General features: G+C 33.9%; 1 protein-coding gene across 1 annotated transcript; it reads left to right on the top strand.

The window, feature by feature from the left end:
* The first annotated feature begins 5,996 nt into the window (after positions 1–5,996).
* Positions 5,997–11,802, top strand: LOC111047702 (death-associated protein 1). The gene is made up of 3 exons (XM_022333519.2): positions 5,997–6,228; positions 8,276–8,384; positions 10,775–11,802. Exons 1-3 carry the CDS (start codon positions 6,180–6,182, stop codon positions 10,929–10,931), a joined length of 315 nt encoding a protein of 104 aa, XP_022189211.1. The 5' UTR covers positions 5,997–6,179; the 3' UTR covers positions 10,932–11,802.
* Positions 11,803–13,035: the final 1,233 nt, after the last annotated feature.

Below are 13,035 nucleotides of genomic sequence, written 5' to 3'. Positions count from 1 at the left end.
CAGCTAAGAATGTCTCTGGTTTGCTCAACATCCAAACTGTAAAAAGTATTTTCTCCTCAAGAGGTATTTTTATATTTGCAGGCTGATTAATTCTCCTTCCTATAACTTCTAATAGCACATAAAAATGTTGATGTTAATTTTTGTAAAATTGGAATTTAATAAAAAACAAACAATCTACCAATTTTCGATTTGAAATACACCATGTTTGGTTTTTCGTATGGCCTATATCTTACAGTACCTCTATTATACGCTCATATGACCCGCCGCAAAGTAGACCCACGCTAATCCACAAAAAGCAACCCACGCCATGGGATGTTTTGTAAACCATTGCTATTGAATTATTCATAATCAATCAGCTGACAAGTGGATTGATTATTCATTGCATGTATTACACAGATGTCTGGAGAAACTTAGCAATGGTTTACAAAACATCCCACGGAGTGGGTTGCTTTTCATGGATTAGCGTGGTTCTACGTTGTGGCGGGCCTATAGTTGGGTCTAGTCAACTATGACCATCCTATAACTGAAGACGCGATCGATCTATCCAGGAATGCCTGGTCATTGGAAATAAATGATAATAATTTAAAATAGTCTACAGCACTGATTTCATTATAAAATATGATATAGTCAATTTTGAATAAAATAAAACCAGTTACTTGAGATGAGTAACAACTCAAGAGAAATGGTGCAACAACAGAAACTAGTCTCTCAAAATGTTTTTGTAAAAATTTGGTTTAGAAAATGTAATGTTGGCTCTATTTCTAAACTCATTTTGGTTCTTTTAAAATGTCAAAAGTGAATCAGTTTTTCTTTTATTTTTATACAATTTAAAAGCAGCCAAAATATATTTTTAGGGAAAATGGTATTATTTTCATTCAATGAAGACTAGTGCAGTGGTCTCTTTGATGACGCCAAAAAATATAGTCCCATAATATATAATGATTATTAAACAAGAATTAAAAATCTACACCGTGACCTACTTGGTCGATTTTCAGTAGGTGACCTGAATAGAATAATGCTACATTAACCATGTTTACAAAATTTCAGTGGAAAGATTCTGATGATAATAGTATGGAATCTTTTATCTGCATGGTTTGCTAAGACATTCTAAAATGGCTTTTAAACTCACTAATATTATAATTTCAAAATAACCCAAGTTGTGAGGTCTCGTATTATTACGTTCCTGCTGGAATAATTTATTGAAAACCCTCAAAGGATTTCCCAATTCCTCCACAACAACCGCAGCAACTGGCCCTACAATGTTTGGTGCATCATAATAATTATTATTATTGTTATTCTGTTCTTTATCCAATTCTCCTAGAATAAACTCATTTATTACAGCATGAGCCATGTTTGTTTTGCAAAACATAACTTACTTTTAGTGTCACACCAGTGTGTGTGTGTGTTTTATTCAAATATTCGCGCCATCCGAATATTCAAAAGTACGCGCCAAACAGCATCGACCGGTCGATGTCTGGTTGTCGTTCCATGGGATCACTAGTCTGCCCCGGGTCAGCCGCCATTTTGTTCGGCTCTGGGTCACTCGAGTCACTGACTCAAAAGTATCCCTGAAGATAACCAATGGCCTCGCCTCTTTATACAGCGGCCATTCTGTTACGATTTTTGGGCGGCACGCTTCAAAATCCAATTCATTTAGAACATCTTATTCGAAGCCAAATCATGCTCATCCATTATGCATTTGAAAAAAAATCTGGTGTGGTACACTCACACAGCTTTCCTTGCTCATTGAACTGTAAACCCCATTCTTAAACGAGAATAATTCAGGGGAATAACATAATGACGATTGGCGGCAACATATTTGAAACTACGATCAGACTTCTGTATTTATGTGTATATATAATTGTTTTCAGAATACTTTTTCCTTTGTGTGAATTGTGAAATTCGATTATTTTTTTAAAAGTCGTCAAAACAGCTGTTCTACAGATGAAATATCTCGTCTATGTGTTCTTTTTATGAACTGCTCTACCTACCTACCTCATGCATGAGAAGGAGGTTACAAAGTCTATTTCTCAAGGATGGGGTGAACCCCCATTAGTTTCCCAGAAAGAAGACTCATGCCAGTTGATAGAGCTGATAAATAACTATACAGGGTATGAATTTGAAAAAATCGGTCAAGTCATTTTTGAGAAAATCGTGAAAAACATGTTTTTTTAGTAATTATCCGCCATTTTTCTTAAGAATATTACACAGCTCCTGCAATTTTCCCAGAAATGAGACTTATGTCAGTTGATAGGGCTCATGGATGGCTATATCCATGGTATAAATTTGAAGAAAATTGTTAGAGCTGTTTTCGAGAAAACCGTGAAAAACATTGTTTTTTAGTGATTATCCGGCATTTTTCTCAAAAATATTATGAAACTCCTGCAATTTTCCCAGAAATGAGATTCATGTCAGTTGATAGGGCTTATAAATAGCTATCCATGGTATAAATTTGAAGAAAATCGTTAAAGCCGTTTTCGAGAAAACTGTGAAAAACATCAAGTGAAAAAACAAATCCTCATGGTATAAGGACCTTAAGTTTAAAATTTCAAGTCAATCGGTTGATTAGGAATGGAGTTATCGTGTTCACAGATACACACACACACACACACACCACACACACACACACACACACACACACACAGACCAACACCCAAAAATCATGTTTTTGGACTCAGGGGACCTTGATACGTATAGAAAACTTGAAATAAGGGTACCTTAATTATTTTTGGAAAGCAATACTTTCCTTACCTATTGTAATAGGGCAAGGAAAGTAAAAATCTCTGGTTCCAATAATATTGCACATGAAATGTGCATCCAATGTAATCATACCCTAAGAATTTTCCGAGAACATTACTTCTATAGTGAGGTCCACGTTATAATGGCAGTGTACAAAGATAGGAGAAAAAGGTTGCCAGATCTCAGCCTTGTCACCCAAACAGCTGATACTGGTCTATCTGATTAATTTAACTGTTCATTATTGTTGAAAATAATCATATTTTATCTATCAATAAAATATATTTTTTAAAGATTTAATAATAAATTTTCATGATTGAGATTAAATATCTTGTCAATTAGTTGAATTTCTACATTGTTGATAAACGATATGGCAACATAGCAATGTGTGAAAGAGATAGCGCCATCAGTTTTCTTGAACGCTAGACAACGATAGCAACACCATTGCAAACACTTTATCCTCCTTAATTGCAAATCACACACTGCCATTATAACGTGGGCCTCACTATACATTATAGTGAGGTCCACTATACATTAAAGTGAGGTTCACGTTACACTGTCCACTGGCAGTGTTTGATTATCAATGGTATTGCTATCCTTGTCTGTCATGCAACAAAGCGGATAGTGCTATCTCTTTCTCGCTTTGTTCTGTTGCCAGATCGTCTTTTAACAATTTAGAATGAATAATTAATTAACAAAATATTTCATCTCAATTATGAAAATTCATTATTAAATTATTGAAAAATATAATTTCTTCCCATAAAATATAATTTATTATTTTAATCAAGAATGAACAGTTAATCAATTTTACATTGATTAACTTGTACCAGCTACCGTCTATAGAAGGCATTGACAAGACAGAGGATCGGCAACATTGTTATCCTATCTTTCTTCACTGCCGTTAGAACGTGGACCTCACTATGGAACCTGATCATTCAACTAAATTTTTTCACTAGTTAGAGCTAATAGCTAGTTAATTCAGATTTTCGATTTTTCAATTAATGTATTAAGAGAACATAATTATGGTATAGTGCCTATAGCACTCTTTTGTTGTGAGAAGTGAATCAATGTACCTCATATTATACTGAAATAAATATACATAGAGTAAACTATTAAGATATATTTAAGAAGTATAAATCTTTCTGAAGAAAGTATTTTTTCAAGTGAGTCATAAGTCTTGACTGAGTGAGCTTTGAGTGTAAATAGATATAACAAAAAATTATTATAGACAGCTCAATCCCCTTATAAATTATCAATACGTACTAATAAATTATAACTTGTTTAAGTTATTCTGAATCCTAAAATTTTACATAAATAGCCTACTTGATGTTGTTCAAGTACATGTCTAGGCTACTCAATGTAGGCTTACATAAAATGAACTTTTTCTGTAAAAGCATTAAATGATACAATATGGACTACAGACAGAGCTCAAACATTGTTCATCTTGCCAAATACAAAACTTAAAACACACCTTGAGGAATGAAATAAGGTGCTCTAATAAAGTAACAACACATAAGCAGTTTTGTAATTTTTACTGTAATTCAATTTAAACACAATAGGCCGACACCATTCTTTGCATCACTTTGCAAAGTAATGTCTAGTGGGAGACTGATATTGATTCATAAACTTATCAGTCTATGAAGGAATATTTCTATGAAACCGTTTGAACTAAATTATTGTTCACACAGTTGTTAGCTGTAAGTAAAGACTGTGAGCCCCCATACCTGTCACTAAATTTTCGGTTTTAATCGATGTATTATGTTATTTTAATCACAAACATTAGCTGTCAATCACTATTGATTTAAAAATGAACCAAGTTCAAAGTTGATGTGTCTGTCAAGATGAAGTTGAACATCCGTGATGTGCAAGTGCTGGTAACATTCAAGGCTTTAAGAGGGTGGTTTTTCAATTCCAATATAAAAATTCAAGATTTGAAATTTCTGGTTCCAGCTAATTCTTTTGTTTTCAATATCTAAAATTATCAAAAAACATTATAAAAAGCCAGCTTATTGTTATTTTTAAGAATAATTTAATCTCAAATAAGGCAGGAAAGAAATAAAGAACAGAAAAATTGAACCTCAAAAAATTTAGCTTGAAAGCCTTTCACTGTTATAACACAACAATATATTATGAAATGTGTATCATGCATGTTCTACTGTTAGTGGCCAGCTCAAGTAGACTATTTGAATAAAAATGGGAAGTGATTTGGTTTTGTTGTTGCGCTGATACGATATTTTAAGCTTCATGTACCTGCTACTTCCATTGTAAGGGTGACTACTTTAAGAGCTGAACTGCTCTAAAGTACCATTTATGAGTTTAAAAATCACTTCATGGTGGTTGGGAACCCACCTAAAGCTGTAGGTCCACACATCTCTTACAATCATCTATATCATTTATCATGCACAAGACTAGAGCTTATGTGGGCATCATCCTCAGCAAAAAAATAGATATACTAATATAAACTTGGAAATAATTGAAATACAATTTTAGGGTAATGAAATGTTAGGTAGTTTTATAAAGGTCGAATTCAAGGTTTTAGGTTAGGATTTTTTCACCGAGTGTGATGTTCATGATACATGAGAAGGATGATGATGAGAGATGGGTGGACCTGAAGCTCAGGCTCCAACCACAGGTGAACTATTTTTAAACTCATCATGTTATTTTTAGAGAAGTTTGGCTGTTCTTGTATGGTTCTAAAGCCCATGGTGAGCCTTGGCCGCCGCAACTATCAATCTCCATGCATCTCTAACGATGCCACTCCATCCCTTCACTCCCAAACTCCTAACATCATTCAATGTCCCATCCAGCCATCTTTTTCTGGGTCTCCCTCTTTGTCCTATATTGTGCAGCTTTTCCCGCATCACAGTTTTAGGGATTCTGCTTGCAGTCATCCTTTCCACGTGACCCAACCACCTGATTCTTTGAGTCCCATAAATCGAACTATGGTCTGTCCTTTTCTCAAGTCTTACAATTCCTTTTTGGAACGGATTCGCCTTTCCAACCCCATCGTACTGTCTGAGATCGGCTGTTGAAGTTGGAAATAGCAACCACAAGCATTCATAATATTAATTTGGAATTTTTGATTAAACTACACTTTATTCAACAGCTATATACCATCTACAGCTGTTCTAATCGTCATGTTTATCTGCAGTGACCCTTGAAACCACTTATCAAAGAAGTAGTAAAACTCGAACTCTGATCGAGCAATTTTATCTTCTGAGAATATGTGTTCAACTGGAAGGATCTCGGCTTGCCATCATTGAAAAATAAATGACAAAACCTGTCACTGTCAATGCAATCATATGTTTTGCTATCTAGGTTGTAAATGAAAAGTAGAGGCCTACGTGACTGAGAAGGATGAAACTAAGTTTGCCAACACATCAGAGGAGATAAACATCGTGGTTCATTCTTTTAAAATTGTCTTAATTTCATCATTTGCAACAATGTCATCACCAGGAAAAGAGGAACTAAAAGCTGGACATCCACCAGCGGGTGAGAAAGATTGTATTACTTTAGTTTACATTGATATTACATGGGAACTTGAATCCTGCGTTGTAGGTGTAACTTTGACATTTTTCTTAGAACATATTTTATCTTTTTTTGAAATTGTCACATGTTTCATATTTAATATTCTGGAGGGAAGAAATAGTTCTGGACTCTATTGATAATAATAGGTTCTTGTCAATTGAAATCTTTTAGAAGAATTTGAAATAGACTCATCGATTAGAGTCTATTATTTTTTTATGTATTATCTCAACATTTATATACAACTATATAAATATATATATATATATAACATATATACAACTGCAGTAAACGCACATTGCTGAAATGTGCCTCAAATAAGCTGTTCATCTACTATTAGGACTCTAATACTGATCATAAAAATCATTTTGAATTTGTTAAGTTCCGCCAGCGTTTGATTTTTGTCAAAAAGGTTACTGTATAGTCTAAGACACATGATGCAACTATTACCAGGACCTCAAATATACGAATTCCTGCTAGTACCCTCCGTCTAGGTATTTCACACTTATCAACTTGATTATTAGGTACCCAAAACACCAGTTGTAATCTACACCCTGCACCGCAACCAGAAAATGACATGGTATGTAAGCTATAGTAGCTGTGGCGGTGACATGTTCTATAGCTGCGCTCACATCCAGTGACAGATTGATGACTTCTTTCTGTCTTGCACAAATTTACTTGTCAAAAAATCAACTACAGTATTCAAAACTATATCATATCATGTACTCGCCCATGTACTCGCTCGAATCGTTGCTATGGAACCTTAAGGTGCAAAAACTCAAACTCTTTGATCGAGCAATTCCATCTTCTGAGAATATGTGTTCAACTGGAAGGATCTCTGCTTACTATAATTTGAAAGATTGCACCTTGAGGTGCAATTCCTTAGAGGCGAGTCGAGACGCGCAGCTATGCAGGTTTGTAGAGCCTATAAACAGGCAGCTCGACATGTGCCGTTCGAGACGGGTCGTCTCTAAGAAATTGCACCTTTAAGGCCTCAACTATACAGGCGGAATGGACGGGACAGAATTTTTTCATTCGATAACAAAAAATTATGCATTAACAGGAAACATAGCGATGAAACGAGAAAAAAAACGCGGTGGATACGCGATATAAATTCCGTCGCGTTTGTTCTACCCTTATAATTGGGTCCTTGAGCCTGAGACATTGCTGGTACCGTATGTCAGTTACTGCTAATGAAATAAATGCTTTCAAAACTTATTTCTCCCGAGCAATTATGCAGTACCTACCTACTATTTCTTGCTATCGATTCATTCTTTCATCGATTACCTTATTTCCGTGATTAGTTGCCCTAACCTGCATACAATCAATGAAACTCGGAGAATCAATAAAAACAATGGAGTAATTGGTTCAATTTGCTGCTAGTGCGCTGAAACTTCATGTCAGACTAGGCATATGTATACTGGCTACTCTGAATAGGGTACGATGGAAGTTCGAAAAATTGTAGAATATTTGGCAAACGCGCTACTCCAAATTGACTTTTTTACTGTGGAGCCAGGTCCTTAGTAGCAGAAACGTTTGTATTAATAACCAGAATGATAGCTTCCAGGATACAAAATGATATTACTGTAAGAATATGCATACTGTAAAAATATTCATTTGTTTGCAGATTTTTTCGTCTAGTAGAAATAATTACTATCACGTGTAATTTGGAAAAGTTTTACAGTATACTGTTATTCATTAAAATAAGTCGTTTACACTTTTTGCAATATTGGATAAATTCAACTATTAGTGCTGAAAAATATCCCACCTCCCTTTTATTAGGCCTACTACATTCCCTAAATGAAAATTTTCTGTTTTTTAGTAAGCCGTTTCTTTTCCACCTTTTCCTTTTATTTTTTAGCAAAAGCCCGCATCATCCACTATTGGTTTATTGCTAATGCGTGCTACTGACTTCGAATGAGTACAGTAACTGAGTAACATTGTTTTCATGTATCTTTCTTTCTATCATATTTATTATCTAGTGATTTTGTATATTTGTTCCAATATTTTTCAGTGAAGGCAGGTGGAATGCGTATCACGCAGCACAAAAGTCCAAAATCGGGTGAAAAACCTGTATTTGAAGAGGGAGAGATCAACAATGCTGGACTTAATGTTGCTACATGGTATGTTTTCTACAGTTTTAATAATTTTTTTCACAAATGCTTACACCAGTATTTCAAGAATATTCATTCATCCAGGCACCTACAAAATAAAATACAGTGTAACCTCTCTTAAGCCTCAAACGAACCTCATAAATATTTAGAACAAATCAGGACTCCTGGGGTCCAGCGGATCCCAAGTTGAAGATTATTATAGCTTTATAGCTGTATTAAAAACAAAGCTTATCATTTGAATAATTATTTCTTTTTTCAATATTCCTTTGTAACACATCTATCATGGTATCAACAATAAAACAATTGGTTGCGGGGGTTTTAAACCGAAATGAAATTATCATCGCAGATCTCATTAATAGAATGTGGTCCCTAAGATAGTATTTTCAACTTTTTTTTTCATTTGAAAAAATCAACCAATAGGATTAAAAGTTTTTGTTCAAAAATATATGTCTATTAATATTAAATTCCAGTTTTTTTAATACAGTTCTCTGTTTTCTTATTATATTGTGTCAAAAGGAGATGTTTTTTATGTAAACTAACATAGAATCGTTTTATCTCTGATGATAGCTTGACTTATCAAGCAATATTGAACCCTCAAACGAACATTACATATTTATGGGACAAATTATGTTGTACATTTTGATTATAGTCTTCAACATAGACATCTTCATTGTGTTATTCAGCTATATCGTTGATGTCAGACTCTTCTGAATCATTGCCGAACAATATATCACTATCACTATTATTGTCCTGAAGTAATAATTGAACAATTACAACTCCAAAATGGAGAAAAATAATAATTCACATTTACAAATTAATCAGGACTTTAATCAGGATTAATTAATTCATCTAATTAATCAAATTAATCAGGAATTAATCAGGGGTCTGGGGACCCCATCCGAGAAGAATATGTTGTCAGACATCAACTGACCTTGACAATGTAGGGGAATGTTGCCACCCATTTCAATACTGCAAACTGCAATTCAAAAGACTATGCTAATTTTTATCAATATCAATATTTTTATCCAAATCAACATTTTAGAGATATTATAAATTATAAGTCAGCGCATGTGCGTGGCATTGATCAACTCGACTAAGAATGAAAATTTCTGTAGATAAGCTATAATTTATTCGTAATCATTTGGCAGTTAATGAGCACATACAGCCTTGAAAATTTAATTCGCTTGAAAATTGCCACTAAATTTTCCATTGAAAGAAATGTGTAGTCGGTGGTAGTTTTTACTTCAGTTTTTTTCTCTAATCAATTAGTTAATTCGAATGAAGTGTACCAATTTTTTTCAGCTGGTGGAAATGAAAAGCGTCCTTTTTTTATTTGTGACTATAACAAATAATAAACCGATTGAAAGTTTATTAAACAATAATATTGATAATAATGTAAGTGAGATTGAAGTCCTCATACTTATTTTCAGCTGAATTTAAGTGCTCTTGACAAAATTCAATATTACAAAATACAAACTGAATTATTATCATCCAATACTTCTAATTATTATATACACACATAATTATTGTACATTTTATGCACTGCTGCATTGTATTCAATCATTCGATTGTACCCGTCAGCTCGTTTACAGATACCTACATCATTAAAATCTTGCACATTTCTCATAAAAGATATTTTATTCATTTATTTATTTTGTGTTATAGTAGTAGAAATTTCATGAAGTTTTGAAAGTACATTACAAGAATTAACTTATGTTCATGATGTATATATTATGTAATTGATGTCTTATTGACTGGATAAGTATGTCCATTATGCTATTTTATAAGAATATTTTTTCTTTCTCACAAATTAGTGAATCTTGTCTTACTTTTCGTTCTTGTACAGTAGAATACTATAGAATTTCCGCTTCAAGAATTAGTTGCTATATTGACCCAATATAATTCATTCATGAACTCATAACTTTCTTCCACAATAACATTTTAAAACATTTTTTTATGCATGAAAATATTAATAAAACATGATTCTTAACCACTACACAGGGGTAGAAAGAAACTATCAAAAAAACAACACCGACTACAGCTCTATGAAAACATTTTCACTTGGAAGAGTATTTTGGCAATAATTATTCCATATTATCAATTGAATTAGACCTCAACCGATATAAAGCAATGTAATTTTTTTCTAATTTTTAATGGAACTGTGTAGTCTCCTTGTAGCCAGAGTAGTCTGTAGCTTAAAAGAGTAGATCTATCTAGTTTTTCTGTTGGTTTTCAGTTTCGGAATTAATCTTCATGTTCAATGGTATCTTGTACTTTAAGCTTTATTTTTTATATCTATGATATCCTTTTGTTTTTCCCATGTCGATATTCATTTGTATTTGATGAGCTTTTGCTGAATGATTTACATTAATTTATTTTCCACAATGTTTTGTTGACAGTCCTCCGAAAACTGTGAGCATATCCGGGGCCCCAGTTCGCGGAAATGCAGATTTCCCCCCTGAAGCCGTCCAAAGTTTCCATGAGAAGCCAGTCGATAATAAGCCAATCCACTGCGCTACCAAACCTCACAACATCCAGCAGCCCAGGAAGATGTAGATTGAAAATGTATTCAATCTCACACAAAATCGGTTTTGTTCGTATGGAAACGTATTTACTAACCATGAAGTTATAAAAAAGTTATTAAAACAGAATTTATTATAGTGTACATAGATATATGATAAAAAGAGCTACACGGTACTTTGAAGATGAGCGAGCAGACATTGATCATCTCACTCACTCATTCTGCCTCATTCTGCTGAAAACTGTTGATTTCACTTTTGCTGTTTGATTACACAACGAATAAATATAATTAATTTATACTAGCCTAACCAAAATGTTCAGAAACATTGAAATAGACTGAATCAATTTTGTGCTTAGATCTGACTAAACAAGCTCACTACTGCAATTAAGAACAACGAAGCTGTGTCCCTTAAATATTACTTTTGGAATAGTTTTTCCAATTCACACAGACAAATGAACATCTACTATTTTGATTCCATAATATAGGTTACTTGATCGCAACCCATAAGAAGGTTTTGGTATTCTACTGATTCAACATTCAACTATTCATTCCATTTTGCATATTTTCCAAGTATTCTATTCAAGTCAACTTAGCCATTCCTTAATATCTGCATTTTTTAATGATTATTCTGAGGGTGATGCCCATATAAGCTCTTGTGCGTGGGTAAAAGTAGAATTTGAAAATTAACTAAAAGCTCTTCATTTATCAAGGATGGTGCAAGAACACTTTTTCAACACACTTTGTTCAGTTCTGAGACGTAATGTTTGTACTAATATTCTTAGAGGTTAGTTTCTATTTTCATGTATTATTCTATTTTGATAAAGTTATTCTGTTTTCTTTTGTCGAGCTCTTTCTGTATGTATTGTTGTATAATATACATAAATAAAGAGGTGTTTTCATACCGAAGTGTTGATTCTGTGTAGTTTCTGGTTACTTTTCAAAGCTTGGAAAATTCATCTATGTATATAAAAGTGAAATGGCACTCACTCACTGACTGACTCACTCGCCGAACTAAAAATCTACCGGACCAAAAACGTTCAAATTTGGTAGGTATGTTCAGTTGGCCCTTTAGAGGCGCACTAAGAACGGATTTGGAAAAATTTTCAAAGATATGCACAAAATCTGCGTTTTCCAGCGTTTTCTCAGCTTTATCGAGTACAAATGAACAGAAAATGTTCAAATTTAGTACAGAAGCTCAGCTGTACTAGTAGCTCAGTAACAATGATGTGTTAGAAGGAATTTGAAATAACGCCAAAGATACGCCCAAAATTAGCGGTTTTTTGCGTTTTCTCAGTTCTTTCTTAAAGTAGGTAATAGACAGAAAATTTTCAAATTTGGTACAGAGGTTTAGCTAGGGTCTAAAAATTTTTTGATGAGGTGACTTTAATATTTCATTAAAGATACGCCCAAAATCAGCGTTTTCTCAGCTTTTCTGCGTTTTCCCAGTACTTTGACTTTCTGAAGGAATGAAGCATGCTTAAATGAAAAAATGCAGGCGAGCGAAGCGAGCCCGCTGATCTCATTTTTGGACGATCCAGTCGGGGGTCCAGGGGGCGGAGCCCCCTGGCTAGATGAATATGGCGAGCGAAGCAAGCCTGACGGCTAGTAAACATATAAAACAGCGTCGAATAGTAACGCTGAGTTCAAATAAAAATTGTGTATAGTCCAATTTGCGTTTCTAGGCTCAGTTGATTCACCTCGTATTACAAACAAGAGCCTTACACTTAGCTAGAAAAATACTCAATCATTTTATTATTCTATCTCACATGAATTAAGCACGACTAAGTGTCCTGCATCCTCTCTCCAAGTTCAAATATTGATTTATGAGAATAAAATAGATTGTACAATACAATGATGAAAATTTGAGAACTAAATTTATGAGTGCTATGCGAGGGTTAACAATAAATTTATCTTCGCTCTATAACTTATTTGACGATATTGTTTTAATTTCTTTCAATTCTTTTGGTAATTCAATATTCGCTAGTTTAATGAATACTTTTTTCGTATGGACACGTTAGTCCATGTTAATATTGAAGTCAGTCAGTTAGTCTCGGTTGCCTAGAAACAATCATTAGGTCATGTCAGAGGCCCTGAAATTGATCAGGTGCAAGCTGAAACCAGACCTGTGCCAGCCAGGTT

Source organism: Nilaparvata lugens, chromosome X (genome assembly GCF_014356525.2).
Source record: "Nilaparvata lugens isolate BPH chromosome X, ASM1435652v1, whole genome shotgun sequence".
NCBI lineage: Eukaryota > Metazoa > Arthropoda > Insecta > Hemiptera > Delphacidae > Nilaparvata > Nilaparvata lugens.
The sequence above is the reverse complement of the archived record's forward strand: the minus strand, read 5'-3'. Positions and strand labels throughout refer to the sequence as shown.